At 35.9% G+C, this 26,193-nt stretch overlaps 3 protein-coding genes across 3 annotated transcripts; 1 reads left to right on the top strand and 2 right to left on the bottom strand.

Annotated features, from left to right (window-relative positions):
- Nucleotides 1-8,480: 8,480 nt before the first annotated feature.
- On the bottom strand, nt 8,481-9,808 carry LOC143613349 (putative histone H2A variant 1). Its single transcript, XM_077087076.1, has 2 exons — nt 9,660-9,808; nt 8,481-8,908 (listed from the first exon to the last, which is right to left on the bottom strand). Exons 1-2 carry the CDS (start codon nt 9,780-9,782, stop codon nt 8,612-8,614), a joined length of 420 nt encoding a protein of 139 aa, XP_076943191.1. The 5' UTR covers nt 9,783-9,808; the 3' UTR covers nt 8,481-8,611.
- A 2,708-nt stretch (nt 9,809-12,516) lies between these two features.
- LOC143613346 (uncharacterized) lies at nt 12,517-19,969 on the top strand. The gene is made up of 16 exons (XM_077087074.1): nt 12,517-12,921; nt 13,707-13,809; nt 13,892-13,961; nt 14,060-14,098; nt 14,219-14,336; nt 14,437-14,494; nt 14,676-14,740; nt 15,352-15,358; nt 15,485-15,545; nt 15,818-15,877; nt 16,099-16,184; nt 16,461-16,628; nt 17,867-18,124; nt 18,492-18,704; nt 19,132-19,403; nt 19,531-19,969. The coding sequence occupies exons 1-16, from the start codon at nt 12,830-12,832 to the stop codon at nt 19,664-19,666; spliced, it is 1,806 nt and encodes a 601-aa protein (XP_076943189.1). The 5' UTR covers nt 12,517-12,829; the 3' UTR covers nt 19,667-19,969.
- Nucleotides 19,970-21,243: 1,274 nt separating this feature from the next.
- Nucleotides 21,244-23,952, bottom strand: LOC143613348 (auxin-induced protein 22D-like). The gene is made up of 2 exons (XM_077087075.1): nt 23,543-23,952; nt 21,244-21,727 (listed from the first exon to the last, which is right to left on the bottom strand). Exons 1-2 carry the CDS (start codon nt 23,740-23,742, stop codon nt 21,346-21,348), a joined length of 582 nt encoding a protein of 193 aa, XP_076943190.1. The 5' UTR covers nt 23,743-23,952; the 3' UTR covers nt 21,244-21,345.
- Nucleotides 23,953-26,193: the final 2,241 nt, after the last annotated feature.

A 26,193-nucleotide genomic window follows, 5' to 3' on the forward strand; every position in this document is an offset into this window, starting at 1 on the left:
GCGGTTTTCCTAATGTCACGCAGAAATTCCCGACTTTTCTGCTTGATCTTTGGGTATGAAGCGGGTATGTCTGTAACCTCCTCGCAAGTCAGGAGCGTTGAGTCCCACTTGTGTGGATTCTCCATGGGGTTTTGGTAGTTTTGAACATAGTGATCAATTATGTTAAAACCACCAATTCCATCTTGGAGTTTCAAACAATATAGTTCTCGACGTTCCCGCTATGCGGGGATGTTATTCCCGTTTCCGCAAGCATGGCCCAGAAGATCCTTCTTGGTTTGAATTCCCTGCGGAGCGCTAAGTATGTGAAGGGTTTTGCCTTGACACTGTACCCGCACTCGTCTTACGGTTACTTTACTTCCAAGGTATTCCTGGCGTCAATTCCCTGCGGGTGCTAAGTATGTGAAGGGTTTTGCCTTAACACTGTACTCGCACCTGTCTTATAGTTACTTGGTTGCCAAGGTAAGGGGTATTTTCCCGCTTTTGAATCTTTTTGAAATTTTGAAATTCGAAGAGTTGGTGAAAGGATAAGAACAGTCCAAACTATTGAAACGTCGTCCGACGGTTTCTTCTGACAGTGTCAGGACGTGCAGGAAGTTATGGCGACGTGACAGTATATGGTCATTCCAGACGCTTTTTCAGGCGCGTGGGCGCGAATTTTCGGGCGCGTGGCCGCGAAATTAATGTCACGCGTCCTTTCAACAGCTGTTGCCAGCTTGCTTATTGCCACGTGTCATAGTTTCATTGCACCTGCGATTTCTCTCTCTTCCGCATTAAATTCATCGCATTAATTGCGATTAGTATATAAAGGGGGAGAGGGTCCTTTGCAATCCACACTTTCACTTCTCTTCATCTTCTAAACGATTTCCGGCGAATACTCACTATTCCATCGAGCATTCTTCTGAAATCGTTTTTCTGTACATCCAAACATGTATTCTTTTGCCGAGGAGTCTGACGTGTTCGTCGAGAATCCTTCGTCCACCTCTGATAAGGACGATAAGAGTACAGCTGGCGAGTGCCAGCGTGCTCTTCCGGCCGACCTGTATCGGTACGTCGTCCGGAAGTTCATGCTCGAGTCGTTCGAGCCTGAGTTTCCGGAGCCACACCAGACGGTGTACGATGCCCCCCAGGGCAAGATAGGGGTGTACGCTGCATTCTTCGTTTATGGGAATCTCAGGTTCCCATTAACGAAGTTTGTATACCGTGTCTTGGAGAGGCACGGAGTGCATCTGACGGAGGTACACCCGATGGCGATCTCCAAGATCCGCCACTTTGAGTGGGTGTGCCTCATTCTGGGCGTGGAGCCCCATGCTGACCGGTTGATGACCTTCTACTCTTGGAGGTGCATCCAGGGGTGGTACACCTTGGTCAATCGGATCAAGGGGTTGAAGATCTGCGCTACCGAGCGCAGTCTTCGGTCGTGGAAGCGTGAGTTTTTTTAAATCTCCGCTCACGTCATCCCCCTTGCGATGACCTTTAAGAATGGGAGAGCACTCCCCACCCTTCACGCCGTCAACTACCAGGAGGCGGAGTGGTTCGCTAAGATCTCCCGGGTCCAGACTCCGGTATACCGCTTTGCGGAGTCTGGGATGGTGATGCTTGGGATGAGCCGGGTGTGGAAAGAGGCGTCACAGGTTCCCATCGTCCTCGAATACGGTTTGAACTATGTTCCTTACGGTATGCTCTTTCTTCTTTGTTTATATAGGTTTGTCTTCTAACTGTTTTTCTTTTATCTTAGAGGGGAACGACTTGCAGTCGCTCCTGCATCCGCGGGAGGCTGATAGTCCCGCTCGGATGGGTACTCGTGCTCTAGATGAGAACGAGTTGCCCATCCTTGAACAGACGGCGGATCGGTTCGTGGAGGTCTACCCGCCAGGCCACGAGATCCTGAGCGCCAGGCGGCCAGGTAAGGAGTTATTCAACCCTCGACCCCTCAATGCTGAAACCTCTGCTGGAATTCCTCTAATCGTGTATTCTGATGAGGAATCCGCAGATGGTCCTCCGTTGGTGCGGAAAAAAGGCTGCCGGCGGGAAGGGGAAGGCGAAGGTGGCCTCCACTGCCGATCCGGTGCCTCGGCCTGATTCAGAGACCGAGAGCGAGGAGGTGGCGGGGAACCCGGGTGGTGATAAGACCACGGCTCCGGAGGCTGCGACGACTGTCACCTCCGGAGAGTCCAGGATGACGACGGTGAGCGGCGTAAAGAGGCCGGCTCCATCGGGTTCATCCCAGCCTGTTCGCACTTTTAGGCTCAAGAAAACCCGTAAGTACAAACTTCCTTTTTTTGTAACTTCATAGAATTCCATCATTAATACTTATCTTCTTTGTGCAGGCGTGGATGCTACCGCATTCCAGGGTGGAGCGGGGAGGAGTACCTCCGGACCCATAACGGTAGGCTTGGTCAGCCTACCTGAGGCGACAACCCAGGCGGCTGCGCCTGCTTCAGTTGGTTCAGTTGCTCACCCAGTTGAGCCAACTGTTCCAACTGTGATGACATCACCGCCGGCTGTCAGTGCCATATTTACTGAATCTTTCACTGAGCCGGCGGTGACTTTTTATGCGGACTCCTCCGCAGCGGCGACCACGGTTGTGAGTTCACCTACGGTGAGTTCACCTCCGTTGGTTTCTACTACCGCGGCGGCCTTCACCATGCCTCCTCCGTCATCGACAACGACGGCTGATCCTTCAGATATGCTTGGGGCTTCTCGCCAACCTCTGCCTCCTTCCCATCTGCCTGACCTCTTGGACGGATTTCCCTTGGGTTCAGGTGATGGGTTTGGCGGCTATCGGCCTGTTGTCGACCCTACATGTGCGTAGGGTTCTTTTGGCCTTTTTTTTTTTTTATATCATCTTTTCCTAACTGCTTTTTGTTTTTTGCGGTGTCGGATTCCAATGAAGTGTATGTTCCACGATGGAACATCCGCCGAGGAACAACCCTTCGCACGCCTGTGGAGTGCGTGGAGTGGGCTCGTCACGCAGCTCCCAGTGGTGCGTTGGGGGAAGCCATGGCTAGCTACCAGGAGGGTAGGCTAACCAATGAGCTTCGGGTTCTCCTGGCCCGGATGCAGCCGCGCGTCGAGCTGCTTTGTCGTGAAAACGACAAGTTAAAAGCAGCTCGTATCCAAGAAGTAGCTCAGGCGCGGGCTGTCCGGGAGGAGAATAGGAGGCTCTCCGCCATTGCTGCGGAGAAGGAGAAGGCCTTCAAGGCCCTTGAAGTTGAAGTTCAGGCCCATCTCGAGGCCCGTTCCAAGGCTGCCCAAGCTGTTAACGAACAGCTTCGGCTGGCTAAGGAAACTGCTCGGAACGCAACTGAAAGGGCCACCAAGGCTGAAGCTGTTGCTGAGCCTCTACGCCTCGAAAATGAGGAACTTAAAGCCAAACTAGAGGCGCTCCAATAGGCTCATGATGCCTTGGCGATGGAAGACGCCAAGAAGCTCCAAGAGATCCTGGACCAGAGGGGGGGTGCTTGACTACACTGAGCGGAAGCTAAAGGGCGTTGAAGAGGCTGCGGCTAAAGAAGTGTTGCTTGCCAACCTCAACAAAAGTGAAGTCGAACGCGCCCGTAACCTAGCTCAAGCTGCCCTCCAGGAAGCTCTGGTTACCAAGGAATGGCTTCTTCGAGAAGCGTTGTCGCAGGTATGCGCAGTTTCACAATTTCTTTACGCTTTTCCTTACACTTAGAAGAGTTTTTGATATACTTCTGTTTTGTAGGTTGTGCATCGAGTCTTCAAGGACACATCATACGACGATGCCATGAGCGCAGCCCTCAACGCTTCTCATGAGGATGGGGAAAAGGCCGGCTTCCTGCTTGGTCTAGGGTTCGTTGAGAAAGGCATACCGCCTTCCAACTTCCCTTTGTACGATGTGGATACTGAAGCTGTTTATGACCAAGCAGTGAACCAGTATGCCGCCTTCCCGCATCCGGTGGTGGAGAAGGTGAACGAAGTGGATCATATGGAACGGTATAAAGATGACACGACATGGTGGTTTTAGACACTCCATGATGTGCCACTTTAGTTTAGGAATCTTTTCTTAATTTGGTACAAAGATTGGCTCCCTCCAATAGGGTCTGTGTCAAGCTTATAAATAAACTAAATGTTTGTATATAAATACGTTAAATACCCGTACAAACATTGGTTGAGTAAACTATATTAAGAAAATAACAAAAAATAAAATAAAATAAAATGAAAGACTTATATTAATGTGATACTAGATTAATGAATTTTAAATATTAACTGTTGCTTACTGAATTTCAAGTATTAAAATGAGAATATTGGATATGAATCCTAAATATTAATTTTAAATAGTTAATATTAAATGTTAAATATTGATCATTAATTGTATTATTCATTATAAAAGTAGTTGATAAGGGGTCATGGGTAAGTGTAATAAATTTACACTTACTATACAAATACCGTTACTGTTTAATTAAAGACATGTGGGTCATAATCTTTTTTAATAAATGCATGACTATCTTTTTTTTATTGACCAACGAATAAAACCCGACTATCCAGGGTAATCCAATGACAAAATGTGATCTCATACGCTAACAAACACATACAATGTTTGGTATATCTAGCCCACCATCTCTTATTCCGAGGAAGACCCGTCACCTAAACTACTATCCATACCCAATATTCGAGTTTAGCAAATAAATTTTTTAAGAGTTGTCTTTTTAGTTTCAGTTTTATATTGTTTATGTTATATTTTGTTGTTAAATCCAGTTTTTAAAATAGTATGAAATGAATATCTCATTCCCTACAAAAATATATATGAAAAAAGTTATACACTTGTAGGCAACTCAAGTTTACATGGATTTAATGTATTATTTTGGTCAAAGATGTTAAATATACAATAATTACAATAAGGTGAAACAAAAAATGTACCTTTATGGCTTTATAGATACAAGTACAAAGAATTCCTAAAGAAATAATTGGTGGGCAAGAAAAAGCCCATTGACTGAGCCCATTTCTTGAGACTAGTGGTTTTAAATCTAGAATGGTGGGACATTAAACCTATATCATGAATTTGGTTAATAAGGACAAATTGGATAACATGTAATGTTGGGAAAATGTGACTTATCATCATGCATTGCTACGTACAAATGAAAGAAAACAAACAGTATCTCAAAACTAAATATCTTTTTAAGTTTGTTTTCGTTTTTTTTTTCTATTTTTAAATGTTAATAAGTTCTTTTTAAGTTTGTAATACGTGGCTTTCTAGCGTGATGCATATAGAGAGAGACCAATACCATCGATAGATGTTAATATAACAATATGAGTCATATTGTTATTTACATAAACATCTCTTTAATAATCAAACTTCGAACTTATCATTTATTTATAAACTAATAATAAATAAAAACCTAGTACTGGTACGTATGTTTCCACATGCATTAAAGATTGCCAAAATAAACTTTTTAAATGAGGAACATGCAAACATGAGGTACATTTTATCCTGAAAATGATGTAACGTGTTATATAGGTTGTTTGACTAGTCTATGACGACACACATGGTCTCAAATCTTTTATAATTTGTCAAGATTTATATAAGTTGCTTATTTCTTTTTGAAGCAATGTCCCCACCAAACTTTTCAAATTTTAGCCGATTGATAGAATCATATATCAAAAGAAATATGGTACCCTTCGTTTAAAATCGACCTAACCTTTCATTAAAGATTGTATGAGCATCAATACCTTGGAAAGTTTCGAATAGCTACGTCATACGTCAACTCATCAAGTACATAATAATTATTAGAGCGAGTGAGACGTCGTTTTGATATATACAGTTTTAGCAACAATTCTTAAGTACAAATAATAATGTAATTAAATGATTTATAGTTTTTAAACATGCCATGTTTGTAATTCGTTTCTTTAAAATGATAATTTTATTGCATGTTATATTAAAACTTAATCCTTAGCGAACATGTTTTTGTTCTTGATCTCCTACTCCTTATTTACACGCACACGTTCCCTCTTTCCCTACCTCGTCTATACCATGAAGGTACTGCGGCCGTACATATAATAAGTTATGTGAATGATCCATAAGGTTAGTCCATTTACAAGCCGCTTATGGCCAATTTAACATGTTTAGAACTTGATAATAACTCATTTTGCAAACCACCAACTTGATTGCAATTCGTCAACTCATCAAACCATTTGATTTGATTTGATTAGCTGAAGGGTTACACAGATCATGGTAGGGATACATAATTTTAAGTATAAATGGGTTAGCGTTGATTAATACCTTTAACACGAATTAGTATATGAGTCGTGTTTGGGTTCAATATATAACAACTTGCCAACCCAAAATCTGTCAAACCACCAACCAAACACAAATTGTCAATTCTATCCACCTGCATCGTCTTTACAACCCTACTGTTGGATTAAAAAGATGATCGAGGAGCAACATAATGCAACAACTGAGACCATTTAAAACTATTAAGGGGTGTTCGGTTCACATAATGTTTTTAAAGGAATTTGAATTGTTAATGGAATGAATTCTTTAGAAAATACATAATGTGATTGGTAAACTTATTGATGGACTTGAAATTTCCCTCCTCCTATCCACCCCTGAAACCCGAAACCGTTTCCGACTAATTTTTTTATATGTACGCCCCCTAAGATGACAATTCTTAGAATAAAACATTTGAATTAGAAAAAAGGAAGCTATTAAAAGAAAACGAAAGCTTATATAATATAAGAAAGAACTATTTGTTGTATAATAAATAAAAGTACCCATAAAATAATACACACATGACTTAATAAACAATTACACCAGCAACGTATAAGTGCACAACTTTATGTCATGTTCTCACATTTTCAGAACCCCTACACATTTCAATAAGTGTGAGTTACAATAACAATCAATAAAGTAAAGATATATATGCATACATGTGTGCTTATAAAAACCCCAAAATATGTGACATGTGCCATCCGTGTGCGACACAACCAGGCCAATAATATATTGTCAAATCTCCATAAGGATAATTTTTTATATATTTTAAAGTTGGGTAGGAAATGAAAGTTGCAGTTTGGAATGTTGGCAGCAACAAGTCCCAGGATCCTGGTGGTTTTACTTTTGGTTTCATTAGGAAATACCGGAAGGATCTTAAACAACTGGTCATGAATTTGACCACTGTCTCACTGATGTCCTGACTAAGGGATTCGTTAATGACGGATGCAATTCCTCTTTTATGACGCCTATCCCTAAAATCAAGGATCCACAAACGCCAATGATTCCAGGCCAATCTCGTTAACTGGAGTTATGTATTAATTGGTGGCTAAAATTTTAGCGAACTGACTAAAATTGGTTATAGGGTCCTTGGTGTCTCCCTTTCAATGAACGTTTAATAATGGGCGGAATATTCTTGACGAGCCAATTATTGTTAACGAACTTGTCTCTTGGGCGAAGAAAGCTAAAAAAGGTAAGGCTATTCAAAATTTACTTCGAAAAAACTTACGATACGATCATTTGGGATTATTTGTTTATGTGATGAGTAATGTGGGATTCTCGGACTTGAGGTGTAAATGGATTAAAGCGTGTTTAGTTTCTGGAAGGAGTTCAATTCTGGTGAATGGTTCGCCAACTTTGGAATTTCAACTTAAGAGAGGGATTCGACAAGGTGACTCAATTGCCCCGTTCCTATTCGTCTTGGGCGTGAAAGCTTTGGAGGTTAGAATGGCCATAAGTGTGAAGATGGCATGCAGCATTAATATGTAATCTTTTGTAAGGGTTTATAGATATAGATTAACTTTATACTAAATTATAATCCCAATAATTGGTTTTATATGGGTCCTAATCTCAGTTGCAATTATAATCCATAATCTCATTTTAACTCTGATTATATACGTCAAGCAGTACGTTAAAATACATACGATTAACACGACTCTATACTTAAAAAAATGTTATGTGATAAATAGCTATACACTTCTATATGAACATAACAAAAATCAGCTTATTATTAATTAAATGAGCCAAGATATTTCCATATACCTTAAAGACCAAAACCAAACAAAACAAATATACATCTGCGTTTTTAATTTAAAAACATAAATGAAAGAGAACTTGAATAACTTCGTTTTTCTAAAGGAGTCGTCATTTAGGAGGGCTATGTCATTTACAAGCCTGGCGTATTTCAGATGCTTGAAGGCCCCGCTGACCCGAAGTGATTTAGAAAGATCCTTTGTCGATGGTGATCGGTCATGGTATCCATAGCGTTGCTTCTTTTTCGGCCAAATCCTGATTTCGTTTTGCTTCTCCCGGTCATCGAGCCTGATCGACTCGACTCTTTTCCCTGCCCCCGGCCTCTTACTTCGTTTCGTTCTTCTTCTGTACCGTTGCTTGAATGAAGACACCCGATCGGTATAACAGTAAATCAAGAGTATAAGATAAAGAAAACCATGAAAAAGGATTTAAACATTGACAACCAAAAGTTACCAATTCAAAGACAAATCAACATGTCATCTCATGTTACAATCCTACAACTATAACTTAGTCCCAACACTACAATCACAAATGCCAAAGTCAACAATCAAACAACGGTCTCAACACTTAACTAACATTCATAAAAACATCTTTTACAAGTAACCGAGATATAACAGTCATCAAACAAGTTCATTCCTTTGTGGTTTTGTTGATAAGAGACTTGTGAATATGAGGAATGACACCACCACCAGCAATGGTACCTTTGATCAAGGTGTCGAGTTCTTCATCACCACGAATCGCCAGTTGCAGATGACGTGGCGTGATCCTCTTCACCTTCAAATCCTTGCTCGCATTGCCGGCTAGCTCAAGCACCTCAGCTGTTAAGTATTCCAGTATTGCAGCTGAGTAAACCGCAGCAGTTGCTCCTACTCGACCGTGGGCAGATGTTCTTGACTTGAGATGGCGGTGAATTCTCCCAACTGGAAACTAAAATTATAAAAATAGTTGTAAAAATATTAACAAATTATAAAAATATTTACACGTTATTGTAATCGCTTTGTAGTAGTTGAATGTTAATTACTTGATATATTCAATAACTGTATTACAATTGTTATAACTTATGTTTTAAAAGGTTTTATGCGTTAAAAATACACATCTCATGAATCCAACCCAAAACAATTACAGTGTAAAACTTTTTTATTATTCAATAATAATGTTATGTCAATTATAATCTATTTTATAAAAAGGTTTTATGCACTAATAATACACTATGCATGAATCCCAACCATTTAACAAACTGGATATATATATATATATATATATATATATATATATCAACTAAATAAACACATAAATTGGATTTTATAAGACATCAAAGAAAGTTAATAAATAAGATAGATACATAACAAGCTGGGATGACCCATTAACACTTGTTAAAAGTTTAATAAATTATAAAATGAATTACAAAAACTACAAACTTTATTTAAACACAAACTGTAACCTAATTGGAGCAAAAATAGCCTTATTAAAATAAAATTGTTCAACCAATAAAATTGATTAAACTCACACGAACAGAATGAAATTTGAAAGCCAGTTCAAGTATATAATTCATTAATCAATTAAAAAATTAAACTATTTCATCTAAATGTTCAAACTTGTATATGCAAACTTTAAGCATAGATCACAAACGTGCTATAAAGTAATAAGCTTTAAAACAATTAGGGTTTTGGATGAACACCTGAAGACCAGCTCGGGATGATCTGGAAGTGGGTCTCTTCTTATCCTTGTCCTTAGCCGCAGCTGCAGCTGCAGCCGCCGTTGTTTTTCCCGCCAACAGACCCTTTCCACCTTTTCCCGCCATTTTCACAGACCTACAAGAAGATGTTTGCTATAGAGTGAATATGAGGTATGTGTGTATGTATAATTTGTTTGGTTTTGCAGAGTTGGCGGGAAAATTAATAATTTTTAAAAGTTTTTCCCTCCCTTTTATTCTTATTATCAAAATTTGCCACTTTGACTTTTTATACGAAACTGGTCTTCTGGGCCAAAGCCGCATCGATACGGCCCGGATCATAATCTAATGGATAGCGTTCTAGCCCAATAAGATGGTAATGGACATATTTTGTGACTTGACAATCAAAACTCAAAAAGTGTGAAAATTTTAAAGTAAGTGATACTTGGCTGATCAAAATTAAATAAATACTTGAACAAATAAATGATTTTAAGAAGTATAAAAAGATTTTACTTTTGGTATATTTGATGATAATTTAAACTAAATAAAGATTCGGTGCTTTATGAGTTCGAATGCTTTATATAATGAATTACAAGGATCTGATGGCATGTCTAATCTGTTTGTCAAGAAAACCAATCACACTTCATCTACTTCATTTTAGAGGGTAGTAAAGAAGGTGGAAGCTAGTGAGTGAGGAGTTGTAAATCCAATCAAGGAATATCCTTGGGGATTCACCACAAAGTCTTGCAATAAAAGATCGCCAAATCAAATACTTTTGGTGCCACGTTCTCACTCAAATTTGTAGAAGAATTGGGTTTCCGTCAAAGTCTTTGATTCTTTAAAGACTAGTCCAAAGTATAATCCCCTAAACTGTTAACCTCATTAGGAGAGGAATCACAATTTAGTCAACATCATGCGACCTATGTCAACTGGAAGAGGATTTGGTTGATTGTGTTTTCGAAAATCACCCATGTGCAAATCAAGTACAAAGGAGATTATTATGATGGCTAAACAAAGATTTCACAAAATACTCAAGTATGTTGAATACCGTAACTAAGTTTTCAAGATAGAGCTAAGTGTAACATTCCTTGGAATTTTGGTTTTATTGGTGTAGTGATCCAATAAAATGTCTAACACAGAAGTAACATGGTGATTAGACTATCAAGCAAGAAGGATGTCTTCATTGGTGGCTAGCTAGGAAATCCAGAATCGTGATCTTGGTACATATGGACAAGATTGCACCCCATGTAAACTGTATATAATATTGTATTTTGGTTCTTTGGTAAGTTCGTGATTTCCAGCTTTAAGCTGGCTTTTGTATATATGCATACCAAAATTGTTCTTACAAAAGAAAATAACAATCATATCCACTAAAAATCCCACTAATAGTAAAATTATTAATAGGGTCTGGAAATGGTAGAGTGTACGCAACCTATATCTCTATCCAATAATTGAGAGGTTGCTTCTAAAAAAAATCCCAACTCTTGTTAGAAAAATAATTATTAAAAAGGAAATGCCGCTACGATGAGAAACAAGTCTCCCTTAGGCTATGCGTGGTGGAGGGGCTACAATTGGGGGCGAATTGCGCCGTTTGGCGCCCAGTCAGGGAGGGGTAAAAATTTGTTTTTCGGGTGTAATGGTGTAGGGGCTACAACTAGTAATATATATATATATATATATATATATATATATATCACACGTCCATACATGCCGGCCCCACCACCCTGAAAATCACCCCTTCTTCCAGGCTAGGAGAAGACCTCGACCTCGCCCCCACCCCATTTCGCCCAAAATCGCCCAAATTGTAGCCCCATTACATATGGCCTTATGTAGTGGCAATATAGGTGGGTGACTGTTTGTTGGGCCCACACTTATTGCGCCATGCCCCGCTCAGGGTATCATTTACAAATTACAAATCTCTCATTCAGTTTTATATAGTGCCAAATTACGTACGTTGAACTCGTCACTTGTTAGTTGCCGTCGGGTTCTTTCTGAATCACTGAATGCCATATTATGACGAGTTTCTAAAAAAAACTTACACTTACAATTAGGGCTGTTCACGAACCGAACCGAACCGAACGCGGAGATGCTCATACTTGGTTTGGTTTGAAAGCGAGCCGAACCGAGCGGATTGAATTTAAAGAAACGAGCGATATTTTTACGCTTGAACTTGGTTTGGTTTTGAAACCGAGCGGCTTGGTTCGGTTTGGTTATGCTTGATTTCGTACAAAGTTTTCAATTTTAAATTTCTAAAACTTCAAAATGTCATTAATTCAAGACTTTTAACTCTAAATTGTCTAAACTTTCACCTTTAAAATGTATAAAACTCATAGTTAACAACAAAACATATATAAAACGAGTGGCTATGGTTTAAATTTGAACTTTGAATTCAACACAAAAGAGGAAAATTTTAAAAACTTTAAAAAATAGAATACTTTTATATATATACATAAAGATTATATATAAAACTAATAAATAAAAAATAATTCAAGCAAAACGAACCGAACCAAACCGAGCAAGGCTTTGCTCGTGCTTGGATTGCTTTTAAACCGAACCGAGCCGAACGGATCACTTCCAAACCGAGCCGAAATCGAACGAGCATTTTTCAAGCAAAATTCGAGCAAACGACGAACGAGCGGCGAGCAGTTTGGACAACCCTACTTGCGATATACCACCCTCCACTTTTCCATTTTGATAATCATAACAAATAAATATAGTTTTCACAGTTAATTATGACAAAAACCATCATTTAATATGTATGCAGTACAAAACGTGTGTAAACAGTAAAATACCATGAATCTTAATCTTGATCACGACCGGATTTTACTATCATCAAGGTGTTAAAATTCGAGTACCCAAATTTGAAACCGGATATCACCAATTCACCTTCTTCAAATGTTACACTAGTTTCAGACGCAACAAGCAGTAATAATAATAATATATATTCATATTCTGATTCTGAAACTGGAGCTTAAAAAATCAATCTTTAATACTTTTCCGTGCAATTCCATCATCGTTCCCAAAAACCCAGATCTTACTTCACCTTAATAACACGAAAACCCAAAATTAGGGTTTCAAGATCCCTTTTCTTGTTTCGATTCTCTCATCATTGCGTCCTGTAACCAATTTCATCTGTTTTTAAGATAAACATGACTCTTTAATTCAGTTACAGATCAATGTCGAGCAATTTTAGGTGGATCGTTATTAATATTATTATTATTCTTCCGCACTTATCATGGGTCTCTGCGATTGATGATTTCAATCAAGCGTAAGTGCTCTCCAATTTTTCAATTTGGGAATCCAATTTGGGTTGGATTGACTTTGACTCTTGATCTTCATTGGGTTAAATTAAGCTTCAGTTTCCTGTGAATTTGGATGTTGTTTATTGATAGTATTGTTAACAGGAATGTTTTGTGTCTAATTAGCATGATGTTTGATATCTATTTTGCATCTAAAAGTTATAGCTTTGACCCCTAAAGTCAAATTGTAGCTTTTGACATTGATGATAAAGGACCTTTTGATAGTTACATGATTGGTTGTAGACTTATAGTACTAGATTTTCTATATTTATTTTTAGGCGCCTGTAACCGAAACTTTAGTGAACAGTTCGTGAATTGTTCGGCAGGAAGTTTGCAACGAACACGGACAAATTTTTTTATGTTCATTAAGTTAACTGAACGTACATTAACACATGTCTCATTCGATCATTTATTTTCGTGAATGTTCATAAACGTTGGTTTACGTTCATTTATGCTCGTTAATTTACGTTTGTTTAAGCTCGTTCGTTAGTACACTCATATAAATTTTTGGCCCGATACAACTTAGTTTGTTTTTAATAATATATAAGGCATGAAGGCCCAACACATTGTTCTTCTCATTACTTTCAATGGAATTTTCTTTCATCTGTTCAGTTATGCTCGTTCATTATATGTCCGTTTATAATCTTAATGAACAAACATAAATGAACACGAACAATAAAACTCGTTTACTTTCATCATTTCATATTGGGTTCATGTCATAATATTTGCAGTATATATTATTATCTTCTTACAGGTTTCCTATCATTGAACCCGATCCGGGTCATACAAAACTTCGTCTTTCTCATGAAGGACTTGAGGCTATTCGTAGAATAACCACTCCTATTGCAGCCGTTGCTGTAAGCTTCAAATTTTATAATTTACTTTTATTTTGGTTCATTTTTACTTTTAAACTTATATGGGTGCCTTAACTTTTAATAGGTAATTGGTCCATATCGATCTGGAAAGTCTTTTCTGCTTAATCAGCTTCTCTCACTTTCTTGTTATGAAGGTATGCTTATTTTTACTAATTTTAATGATTTTAGTATTTTACGGCACTCGATTTGTTGCTGGACAAAATTATATGTTCTGAAGTTTGATACTTTGCAGGGTTTGGTGTTGGTCACATGCGTGACACTAAAACTAAAGGTATTCACACGTAAATTGATCAGTGCTATATGTAAAATTAATTCTTGGAAATTTCAATTAATCTTTTATAAAATACTTATAACCTAATATATGTTTGTTTTATTTTTTTATTATTTGTAGGAATATGGGTATGGGGAACTCCGGTTGAAATGGACATAAACGGGGTGAAAACGTCTGTCTTCTTTCTCGACACAGAGGGATTTGAAAGTATAGGGAAATCAAACGTCTATGATGACAGGTGTTATAGCTTATTCAAATATTGTAATTGTCTTTCTTACTTTCTTATAGTATAATATATATAATACTGATAATATAAATTATGGGTTGTGTTTTTGTAGGATATTTGCTCTCGCAACGGTTTTGAGTTCCGTCCTTATATACAATTTGCCGGAGACGGTTCGTTTTCTTTCTCTTTTCTTTATATATAAGTGTTTCAAATTTTAAATACTTCATTTTAGATCTATATTGGTTTTTTAGAAAAACCCAAGTTTGTATTCTTGTTTCGTTGTTATTGTTATTGCTATTATTATTATTATTATTATTATTATTATTATTATTGTTTTTTTAATCTTTTTAGATACGTGAAGCGGATATATCCCGATTGTCATTTGCTGTTGAGCTTGCTGAAGAGTTTTATGGAAGGTTAATTTTCATTTGATTATCATAATATCGTTTAAATTAGGGTGTGCATGACTGCATAGGTCGGTTTTGGGCTCAAATAAACTTAATATTCGGTTTTTGAAAACTCTTTGGTTCTCGGTTTCCACAATGGGCTCAGTTTTATTGGTTTTGCCATTTGGGCTTGAAATTTTTGGGCAAAAAAAAAGTCCAAAAAGTAATGAATTTGGACCTGAAACTTTGATTCTAATTTTTTTTTTGCTAACTAATGATTAATATATTATTAAACATCTGGGTCTAAATTTTTTGTGCTGCACCATTACTTATTTATTTTTATAGATTACTTAGCATTCAAAATAAAAATTTTAATTCATACATTCAATTAAAAAAGTTGGTTATCCGGTTTTTACAGGCTCGGTTGAGTTGTAAAAGTATGTTTGATTTTTTTGGATCCAAAAAGTCAGTTTTTGAAGAAAACATAAAAATTTTCGGTTTGGGTTGGGTTATTTTGGTTTGGTTATGTTGGTTATTTTAGTTACAGGCTAGTTATTTCGGTTTCATGCACACCATTAGTTTAAATCTGCGTTTAGTGTGAAACTGATTTTTCTTTTTGTTTTTTTTTTGTCGATGAACAGAGTCAAGGTAAAGTTTGACCAACTTGGATATCTTCAACCCCCTATATTATTTCCTTCCCTAGAAAACGATAAGACTTGTGGTGAGGTGAAGTTTTTCTTTGTGTTTGACCTGTTAGACCCGATATAATTATAGGGTCAAGATGTGGCATTTGAACCAGCAAAACTCTTGTGGCTTATACAGCGTGACTTTTTACGTAAGTTTCTATTATTATTTTTATTTCTGTTATGTAACCTTGAGGTGACAATACAATATTGACCTGTATATATAATATGCTAAGGCAAAATATTAAACTAAAAAGGAAGCGGGTCAAACGGGGTTTGAAAGTCAACCAAAATGTATTGAAGTGCATAAAGCCTTTTAACTTGTTTTATTAAAAAAAAGTTTAGATTTTTATTTTATAGACTAGTATTCAGTCCATTATGTCGTTATACCTTATTGTTTAACATTCATTTTGGCTCGTTACAGAAGGGAAGTCTGTAAAAGAAATGGTAGATGAAGCTCTACGACACGTCCCTAATTCTGATGGTTAGCTTTCTTCCTTTTCATATATCAATACAAGTGCATTATTTTATTATTAATAAAGGATAAAAATAGTTAGTAGGTGGTATATGGATTTGTGTTTGATATTGCTCATTGTGACTCTAAATAATCAAAAAATACAATCACCGGAAGAAAGAGGTTGCGCTTATTTGAGATGAAAATTATTTATATAACAGATAATTTGATAAATGCATACTGTTTCCCAGGTGACAAAAATATTGACCAGGTCAACCAGATTCGAGATTCCCTAGCTATCATGGGTGACAATAGCACAGCTTTCAGCTTACCGCAAGTATGGTCCTTTTTGTCAATTTTTATTATATTCTATAAATATTTAGCATGTCAGATATTATTATAGAAAACATATAGTTTTAATAGTTATCTGATGTTTTGAACGAAATAATATTTGGTGGTTTGTTATAAAAGTGACACTCTAGGCTACTTTTGACGTGTTTTAACATTTTCTTGTAAACCTGTTTGGCCGGAACAATTTTTTGTCTATTTTTGTTAATCAAGAAAGTAGGTTATTTTCGACCTTTTCTAATATTATTCTGCATTATTCGAGCAGCCACATCTACGAAGGACAAAACTTTGTGACTTGAAAGACGGGGATCTTGATCCGAGTTATGTTGAAAAGAGAGAGCAGTTGAAAGAAGTTGTTAAATCTGTTATTCGTCCGAAGATTGTACAAGGAAAATCACTTGATGGAAACGAGTTTGTATCTTTTCTTGAAAAGGTGCGTTTTTCATAACCCTATGCGTGCCAATATTTGTCGGGTCGGGTAATCGCTCAAAACGGGTTTTCTATAACGTCACTCGGCTTTCATTAGGTGTTCCAATCGTGTATGAATCTTGGTTACTATTTAGTAATTATTATTTTTTCAATCCGACTTAAGTTTAACAGTTATGAAACTTGATTATTATTTAGTGAATATTTTTTCTTCAATATTACCTCCTACTTTAAGTTAACTGGCATAAAATTATCACTTATTAGTAACCAAGATTCATACATGTTTCATTTGGCTGCCTTTATTTAAAAAAATTTAACATTTATTTAGAATTTACATAGGTTTAACTGTGAAGTGAAGGTTTCCCTAAAAAGTAACCTAAGTTGACCAATTGTCGCATGAGATAGGTTCTAGTTGACCCATATTTTATTTTACCAAAACAAATATGTTTTGACTCTTAATGCATGAATGTGGATATCTGGATATCTGTAAAATATAAATATTACTGGTCATTATGATCCATTAGGTTTTAGTTGTATTTTAGTCCACGGCCCCAGTATAGGTTTGTTTAGTGTTTCTAGTTTCCTATATGTTGAGCCAGGCTTATAAACAAACAGAATGGACACATATGGAGCATGTTAGTGTTCGTTCGTTTAACTTTAACTGAACAAATGATCGATCACAAACAATTAAACACTCAAAATTTTCATTTTTATGTTTGTTTGTTAAGAAGATGAGTGTATGCCTCTTCGTTTATGTTCGTTTGTTATTTGCATAAACGAACAGTTCACGGATGTAAATGAACGAACATAAGAACGGACACCAATTAAAAATTTAAAAGTAAACATGAACATCGGGAATAATATATTTAAAAATTAGACTAAATTGTAATGAGCCTAAAAATTTTAATGAATATGCAAATGGACAAACCTACTAATGAACATAAACGAACGAACATAAAGGAGTGCGAATAATTGAATGCTCGCAAACGAACAAGACATGTGGTCATGTCCGTTCGTTAAACTAAATGAACAAAAAACTTTGTTCGTGTTCATTTGTTTATTTAACAAACGAACATAAACGAACTTCCTGCCGAACGGTTCACGAACAGTTCACTTAAGGTTCGGTTTGTTTAAATGCCTTACAATTATCGTATATATTATTATTCCAGTCTCTTTTATGGTATCCACTAAATCTATGAGAATTTTGTTAATAACTAGGGAAAAATGTTGGATTTTTTTTAATAGATTTTAAAAGCTTTAAACAAAGGGGAGATTCCAACAACAGGGTCTCTTGTGGAGGTATTTAACAAGAAAATATTGGAGGGGTGTTTGAAGTTATACGAGGATAGCATGACAAAAGTGATTTTACCTATTTCTGAGGAATCTTTACAATCCATCCATGAATCTTCAAGAGCCGAATCTTTGAAATCATTTGATGAACAACATTTTGGCCGCAACCATGCCAAGAAATCTGTTGAAACACTTGATGAAGATATTGGAAAGGTAAAGATTTTGAGCATTTTGTGAACACAGTTTTTATAAATAATTACTGTCACATTTGGGCTAAATAGTTTATGGGCTACTCAGTTTATTAACTTTTTTTTTTGTATAAATTACTTAATATTCGTATAATAAATATCATAATCCATAAATAAAAAAATTCACATTTTTTCGGGTTTAATGGTTCGATTTCGTTTTTACGGTTTTCGGTACATGCAAACCTGAAACCAAATCGGTAGTTCAGTTTTTTTTTTTTTAAACCACTTGTCAGTTTTGGGTTGGGCTTGGTATTTTCGGTTTCATGCGCACCTCTAACTCTTGCTTCAAGTAAAGATTGGTAAGTTCTAAAAAGTATTATTTTTTTTGGCAGATGTTTAAGAATTTTGTGATGGCAAACCAATACCAGTCTTCAAAATTGTGTGAGGCACTATATACAACGTGTGAGGACAAAATGGACCAACTTCAAGTACTTAGACTACCCTCCATGGCTAAATTCAACGCGGGCTTCCTTCAATGCAACCAAAGTTTTCAAAATGAGTGTGTCGGGCCTTCTAAACCCATATACGAGCAACGAATGGTCAAGGTTTGTATATTCTTTTATCTTTAAGAATGTTATCGGTATCTACAAACTATCACTGTTTCGTTTGTAAAGACTAAAGATATATGTTTAAGGTAAAGTGTAAAGCGGTTCATATTTAGTAGAATTTAAATAACTGAACATAGCTGATCTAAAACCAATTAAAAAGTTAACGTGAACAATGAATGCAAACGAATGAACATAAACCAACGTTCATGAACATAAATGAACGAACAAGACACGTGTTCATGTTCGTTCCTTTTAACTATATGAACAGAAACTACTTTTCATGTTCGCTTGTTTATTAAATAAACAAATTTCCCGCCAAATGGTTCATTGAACGTTCGGTTAGTTTACAGGCCTATCGACCCGGTCATAAGTAAATCGATTAAAATTGCCATGCATAATTTTTATTTATGTATTGAATGTGCAGATGATGGGAAAGTCAAAGTCTTCGTTTATAAAGGAATATAATCACAGATTATTTAATTGGTTGGTGGCCTTTTCACTCGTAATGGTGATCGTGGGGCGTTTCATCATAAAGTTCATTTTAATTGAAATCGGGGCGTGGATTCTCTTTATCTTTTTGGAGACTTATACACGCATGTTTTGGTCACCCGAGTCTCTTTATTACAATCCCGTCTGGCATGGTATTGTAGCCACGTGGGAAACACTCGTTTACAGCCCGGTTCTCGATTTAGACAGGTAAATTACTAAATTTAAACATTATTTATTTAACTAGTCTAAAAGTTTATATGGGGTTTGACATTTTAGAATCATGACTCTTTTTTTAGGCTTAAAAGTTTGACACATTATATGCTGATTAATATAGATGGGCGATTCAAATTGGATTCATTTCATTAATATTGTTGGTATACTGGCGGTGCTGTAGAAGGAGGAAACACGGGTCCCACTCGCTGTTACCGATGTACACCAACGCTTCAAAAGTTCGGGATAGATCAGAATAGGTCATGACAGCATTTTAAGGAAAGCTTAGACTTTAAAAAAATTTGGAAAGAGAGCTGTGATTGTGATATGGGTTCATGATATATAAATTGAGAGAACATGAGTTGAAAGATTTGATGAAGAAACTGTGATGTATGTAACTTTAGAAATACAAATTGTCTGTATGATTGTAGAGGAACCCATATTAAGTAAAGCTGTGGCTGCTGAGCTATATGAGTTAAGCCTCGCTCGAGTCCGACATACTCGAGCTTGGCTTCTGAGAAATGTTAGAAGCTCGAGCTCATAGTTTGCTTTCCAAATTTCAACTACTTACATTGATATGCAAAATTATATTTGTATATATGTTGATAGTATTGTTTAATTAAATGAACTTCAACTTAGGCTTGAGCTTAGATGACCGAGCTCATTCAAGCCTGGCTCGGCTTGATTTGAGATTTCTACGAGCCGATCTTGAGAGAGAGTTGTTCGGTGTACACGTGCCTAAAGGCAAATTTATTCTATGTTCTATTATTTTTCCATGGCTTCTATAAAATCATTTATAACGATCATAATACATGTTTTTTTAATTTTGCCCCGCTAAGTTTCTTCTATGCCAGATTGTTGAAGGGGGCTACTATATAATCACAACCCACAAAAGTCAACACAAGTGTGTATGTCACATCACACGAGCCGTATGATGTTATATAGGCTATATAAACTGATATATAGTAGCCCACTTTAAATCAGTAGCATATTTAGAAACTGATAAACATTAATTATCAGTATAACTTATATATAATTACCAATATTCAAATGTTATAACTATTGTGACTTAGACTCATATTGGTCTAAACCTTACTAGTTCAATGAATAAGCTTAGGCCTTTGCTCATTATTTTAAATGTTTAAACCTTATTAAAATAAAAAAATCAAGCTGCGATTATACAAATTATTAACTTTAGGTTTTGAATATAGTTTGTATGAGTAGATGAGTTTATATATGTTACATTTAAAATTTTTCTTATGTGTAGCGACGTTTGACATACTTTGTTGATCATATAAAAGTTAATTATAATATCATTTTTAATGTGACCCGACTTGATCTAATCCAACCCGGATCGAAAAGTTATTATATAGCGATAGACAAACGATCTCTATATATTTCCACCCCACGGAAATATTTTATGAGTCCACCACTTGTTGATAACCAATAGATACCTTAACCAAGTAAAGACCGACAATTAACGACCAATGCAAACACGGATCTAGTTGATATTTGTGTGATCTTTTTGCTGACGGAAAATCTCTTGGGAATGTGACTAGTAGATTTTTGGATTTACTTGTATACCAAACTTTCTTTACCTAGAAATCACATCTTCTAAAGAATTTCGAGTTTCAAAACTACATCTAATATGTATTTTCAACAACACTAATTATATATTACAAAAAAATATAAAAAAAATCAAATACTAATTCCATAAAAAAAATTGATGTATATTCATATTTACTTGGATTATATATAAAAGTAACATAGAAAAAAAAAATTAATGATCATTTTACACTATCACACAACATAACCAAATATGCATTTTGTTCCCTCATTTCTTCTTAAACTTCCAATTTCCAAAACCTCATAGTTCTAATATTAAGAATCCTCTTTTTGTATGTAATTTTTTTTTAAATGTAAATAGTTTTGGTTTGATTTATAAAGAACCACCCAACCCTCTAGCTTCACAACTCTTCATGATTCTAAGTCTTTTGCAAGTACTTATAAACATCTCCCATGGTACATCTCCAACAAGCATCCAATCTCCTTCTTTATCTTCATAAGTTAAAACATGATGTGATCCATTGTACCCTTCTCTTTCGGAGTACAACCCGATAACACACTTAAACATATCTTGTAAACCCTTCACTAGTTCTTCATAGCTTGTGTACATTTTAAGATCTAGTTTCCTCAAAGATGGAGCTCCATCCATGCTTACTTTCACATATATCCTCGAACCCGTCTCCGACTCTATTTTCTTCACTTGAAGTATGTTTTTCCGGTACGATCTCACTGGCGGCCACCCCACAATTTGTTCCCTGAAAACATTACAACATTACAAATAAGTTTTATTTCTACACAAGAGCGGGATCGATTCTTTTGAGGGTCTAATTAAGCGGATTCTAGTTAAAATATATTTCTTTTTCTTAAAACCAACAAATGATTAATAGGGTAAAGTTGAAATACAAAGGGCAACAAAAATGAGAAGGGTGAGAAGGAATCCAGTCCATTGATCTTAGATTTGAATGGCTGAGATTAATTTAATAAATAAAAATTGATGAAAAGGGCATTAAGGTAATAACCCACATTTGTTGACTTTCTCTCTTCACATGCAAGACACATGTCAATCCCCCCCATCATTTAAAATGTCCATAACTTTTTCATACGACATTATTTTTTTAAAAAAAATTCACCATAATAATAAGCGTTTTTTATCTTTAATATGAGTATCATATTGTTATATAAAAATAAAAAAAAATATATAAGTTTTTTAATTGTGTTTTTTTGTTGTTCATTGTGTCATTGTGTAATATGTTGTTTCCATTGTGTTTTACATTTCAAGTCATTGTGTTATATATATTTACCATTGTGTGTTACGGATTAGGCCATTGTGTTATACGTATTCGCCATTGTGTCTTACGTTTTAGGTCATTGTGTTATACGTATTCACCATTGTGTTTTACGTTTCAAGTTATTATGTAACATGTATTAATGGCGAAAAAAGACACAATGGTGTGCGAAAAGACACAATGGCGAAAAAAGACACAATGGTGTGCGAAAAGACACAATGACGAAAAAAGACACAGTGATAAGCGAAAAGACACAATGACGAAAAAAGACACAATGATAATCGAAAAGACACAATGGTGTGCGAAAAGACACAATTACGAAAAAAGACACAATTATAAGCGAAAAGACACAATGACGAAAAAAGACACAATGATAAGCGAAAAAAACACAATGATGTGCGAAATGACACAATGACGAAAAAAGATACAATGATAAGCGAAAAGACACAATGATGTGCGAAATGACACAATGACGAAAAAAGACACAATGATAAGCGAAAAGACACAATGGTGTGCGAAAAAAGACACAATTATAAGCGAAAAGACACAATAGTGTGTGAAAAGACACAATGACGAAAAAAGACACAATTATAAGCGAAAAGACACAATAGTGTGCGAAAAAACACAATGACGAAAAAAGACACAATGAAGAAAAAAAACACAATGACGAAAAAAGACACAATGATAAGAGAAAAGACACAATGATGCGCGAAAAGACACAGTGACGAAAAAAGACACAATGATAAGCGAAAAGACACAATGGTGTGCGAAAAGACACAATGACGTGATTTTTGTTTTAATTTTTATATAACAAAAATCATACTCATATTAAAGATAAAAAACGCTTGTTATTATAATGAATTTTTTTTAAAAAAAATATCATACGAAAAAGTTATAGACGTTCTAAAATGATGAGGGTATTAACATGTGTCATGCATGTGGAGAGAGAAAATATGTACAATTACCTCTATACCCTTTTCCTTTTGGTCCACACTTGACACATGTCAATTATTTATGGCTTCTCACACTTCTCATTTTTGCTACCATTTGTAGAATAACTTGACCCATGATTAATATATCCCATTTTCTTTGTGTGTGTGTGTATATATACTAAATAACTAGACATATTAAAATTAAAGTGAGTTTTGATGAAAAGAAAATCGCTAATTATATTGATTACTCTTTGTTCTCCTTGTCAAAAATCTGAAAATTAAACTAATAAAAAGCTTATTATTATTATTATTATTATTATTAGGGTTTGCATGGGGTTTTATAATAACTTACTTTGCTGGTGGTGAGAACGTTGATTCATTTTCATCCATGCATGTGGTTGATCCCATCTCCGATGAACTTCTTTTGTTGCTTGAAAGACTTGTTGTCTTTATCTCCGGCTGGTCATCGGATCCCGGCAAACCTAACCGGAGTTCGGTGGTAAGATCATTATCCTCAAAAAGATTCAAAGTGTTTCTCTTAATCTGATCCATCTTTGTTTCAAGGTGATCGAAGCTAGTGTACGAATATGTTTGACCGGAGGTAGTAAATTATATATTTCCGGGGAGTTTGTTGATTTTCCTAAGGTGGTAATTGAGAGAGATTTGGTTGGTTTGTGAGTTGTGAGTTGTGGTGGTGGGAGGAGTTTTATATATAAAGATTAGGGTTGGGGACATGATGTAGGTGTCATATTCTCTTTGTGCAACAATAATATATTGGACCCAACTTGCACACTCGCGGCACGTTAACATTAGAGGTAAGGTAAGTAAAATATTTTAATAATTAATAAGAGTTAAGAAAATTTAATAACTAGAGATGATATATTAGTTATGTTGCAAAATGGAAACACTTGTGTGGGCTTTTACGATTTGTAAGTTGTCTATTTCCTTTTCTTCTATATAAATTGGTCTTTTAGAGAAAAAAAAAGTTATGCTGCAAATACTAATTACTTGTTTCCTATAATCACACTATTAGTGTTAAATCAACAATAAATCTGACTGGTCAAGAGATAGTCTTTTTAAATCATTCAACATGTTTCTGAACTTAACCATTAAGGCTATGTGTAGTAGAGAGGCTACAAATTAGGCGAATTGCGACATGCGGCGCCCAGTCAGCAAATGATATGAATTTGTTTTTAGGGTGTATGGTGTTGTAGGCTAATATATATATATACATACTACACACAAACATATATAATAATATTTAATATATATATACACTGCACACAAACACAAATCGCCCAACAAAAATTTGTAGCCCCCCCACATTTCGCCCCCAAAATCACCCGCGGGGGGGGGGGGGGGTGTTGTAGCCTCAATTCGCCCCATGTCGCCCAAATCTTTCGCCCACTATGGGTAGCCTAAGAGGCTCAGTTAGTCATTAAGAGTTAGGTGTAACCAAACACGCTATATATGGCAAAAACATCATATGGCAAAACCATTTGCATAACTCATCATGAGTTGCATGAATTGTTCGTGGACGAAATGTTCTACAAAGGCAATGTGTTTCTAAAGAGGGGAGAAGAGGGTGTCTATCCATATTATGAAGATGAAAAGTAAGAAATATGGTTTGGGCAGGCTAATATTAAAGTAGGCAAAAAGGACGGGTAACAACACCTTAAGCATTGGAGATGGTCTAACATAACGTTTAAAATAAATTCTTTAATAAATTTACTAACATATTAGTTATCTAAACAATTTCTTTGCTATAAAAATATATATTTTCTTACACTTTTTGTAAGAACAATTTTCACTAGAATGAATCCATAAGGTTTGGTTATCACGCGCGTGACAGGTGCGTACATATTATGCCAAAAAAGAAAACATGTTGTCAGTTTAAGATAGGAGATATGTCGGTGAATTAAGTAGCACCTTTGGTCTAGTTCCAAGAAGGTAGGGAACATAGGATAGACAAGGGCGCATGGAGTACCATGTGATGTTGGCCAGGATTTTGTCGACACTCACCATGTGTGAGGCTTAATTTGTAGGGCCCACTGAACATCCACCTGTATCATATTTAGACATGGCGAGTTTAATAAGTTGACTATAAATTATTTATAGGTGTTCAGGTTGCGATTTTAACGATTTTTAAATTAAGGGGGTTTATGAGATTTCTTACTTTTATCAATTTATAATTTATTAATTTTTTAAAAAGTAATAAGGTGTTTGGGATTGCTTATATTGTAAGAGAAAACGTTTTATAAGTTACAATGTTGTAACTTATTAACTTAATGAAAAGTTATAAGGAGGTAAAATAAGAAATCACAAACACCCCCTAAGATTGTAAACAAAACCACACAACTGAAAATTAAAAATTGAATCAAACCAAACTGATGCTAGTGGTTTGATTTCATATTTTGGGCTTTAATGGCGATGATAATAAGACAGCTCTCTATGGTCGAGGGTATCAAAGTCTCTTCTAATTGTTACGTAAGCGCCACGTGAGCATATGGGACATCGAAACCCCAACCTATAATGCCCGGTTGTGGTTTAAAGCCTCATTGGGCGTCCCATTACACACACATATATATGTATGCATGTATGTGTGTGTGAGAGATGGAGAGAGAGAGAGAGAGATGGCCCACCAAAATTACCCAAGCGCGCCCATCGTTGTAAACCCCCCCCCCCCCCCTTCTGTGGTGTGCAGGAACATCGAAGCTCCAATGGCGCCCATAGAGACTTGTCTAAGTAGTTACGTAAAACACCATCAATATACATAAACAATGACGTTTCCAGGGGTCAATAATGCATGTAACTAAGTCTAAAATAATAAAATTCTTATATAAATTAGCTTATATAGTTACATAGCTTAGAAGCCTATGGTTTGTTTTTTTCAAAGGATCTTCGTGTATAAGCCATAAACAAAATGCTTGGTTAAACAAAACGTTTAGTTACGATTTGAAAATTCCTAAAATGACAGTCCTAAAAAGTTTTTAAAAACAACTA

Source organism: Bidens hawaiensis, unplaced genomic scaffold, assembly GCF_021521415.1.
Source record: "Bidens hawaiensis isolate Kalapana, Puna unplaced genomic scaffold, B.hawaiensis_p1.1 tig00037192_1, whole genome shotgun sequence".
Lineage (NCBI taxonomy): Eukaryota > Viridiplantae > Streptophyta > Magnoliopsida > Asterales > Asteraceae > Bidens > Bidens hawaiensis.

What these genes read in the sequence shown, in the direction of transcription:
- LOC143613349 (XM_077087076.1), bottom strand. Translation starts at nt 9,782, where the DNA reads ATGGCGGGAAAAGGTGGAAAGGGTCTGTTGGCGGGAAAAACAACGGCG. An exon ending in CATCCCGAGCTGGTCTTCAG is followed by an intron (nt 8,909 to 9,659) that starts GTGTTCATCCAA and finishes TTATAATTTTAG; the next exon opens with TTTCCAGTTGGGAGAATTCA.
- LOC143613348 (XM_077087075.1), bottom strand. Translation starts at nt 23,742, where the DNA reads ATGGATCAGATTAAGAGAAACACTTTGAATCTTTTTGAGGATAATGAT. An exon ending in ACGTTCTCACCACCAGCAAA is followed by an intron (nt 21,728 to 23,542) that starts GTAAGTTATTAT and finishes TAATGTTTTCAG; the next exon opens with GGAACAAATTGTGGGGTGGC.
- LOC143613346 (XM_077087074.1), top strand. Translation starts at nt 12,830, where the DNA reads ATGTCGAGCAATTTTAGGTGGATCGTTATTAATATTATTATTATTCTT. An exon ending in CTCACTTTCTTGTTATGAAG is followed by an intron (nt 13,962 to 14,059) that starts GTATGCTTATTT and finishes GATACTTTGCAG; the next exon opens with GGTTTGGTGTTGGTCACATG. An exon ending in TTGATGAAGATATTGGAAAG is followed by an intron (nt 18,125 to 18,491) that starts GTAAAGATTTTG and finishes TTTTTTTGGCAG; the next exon opens with ATGTTTAAGAATTTTGTGAT.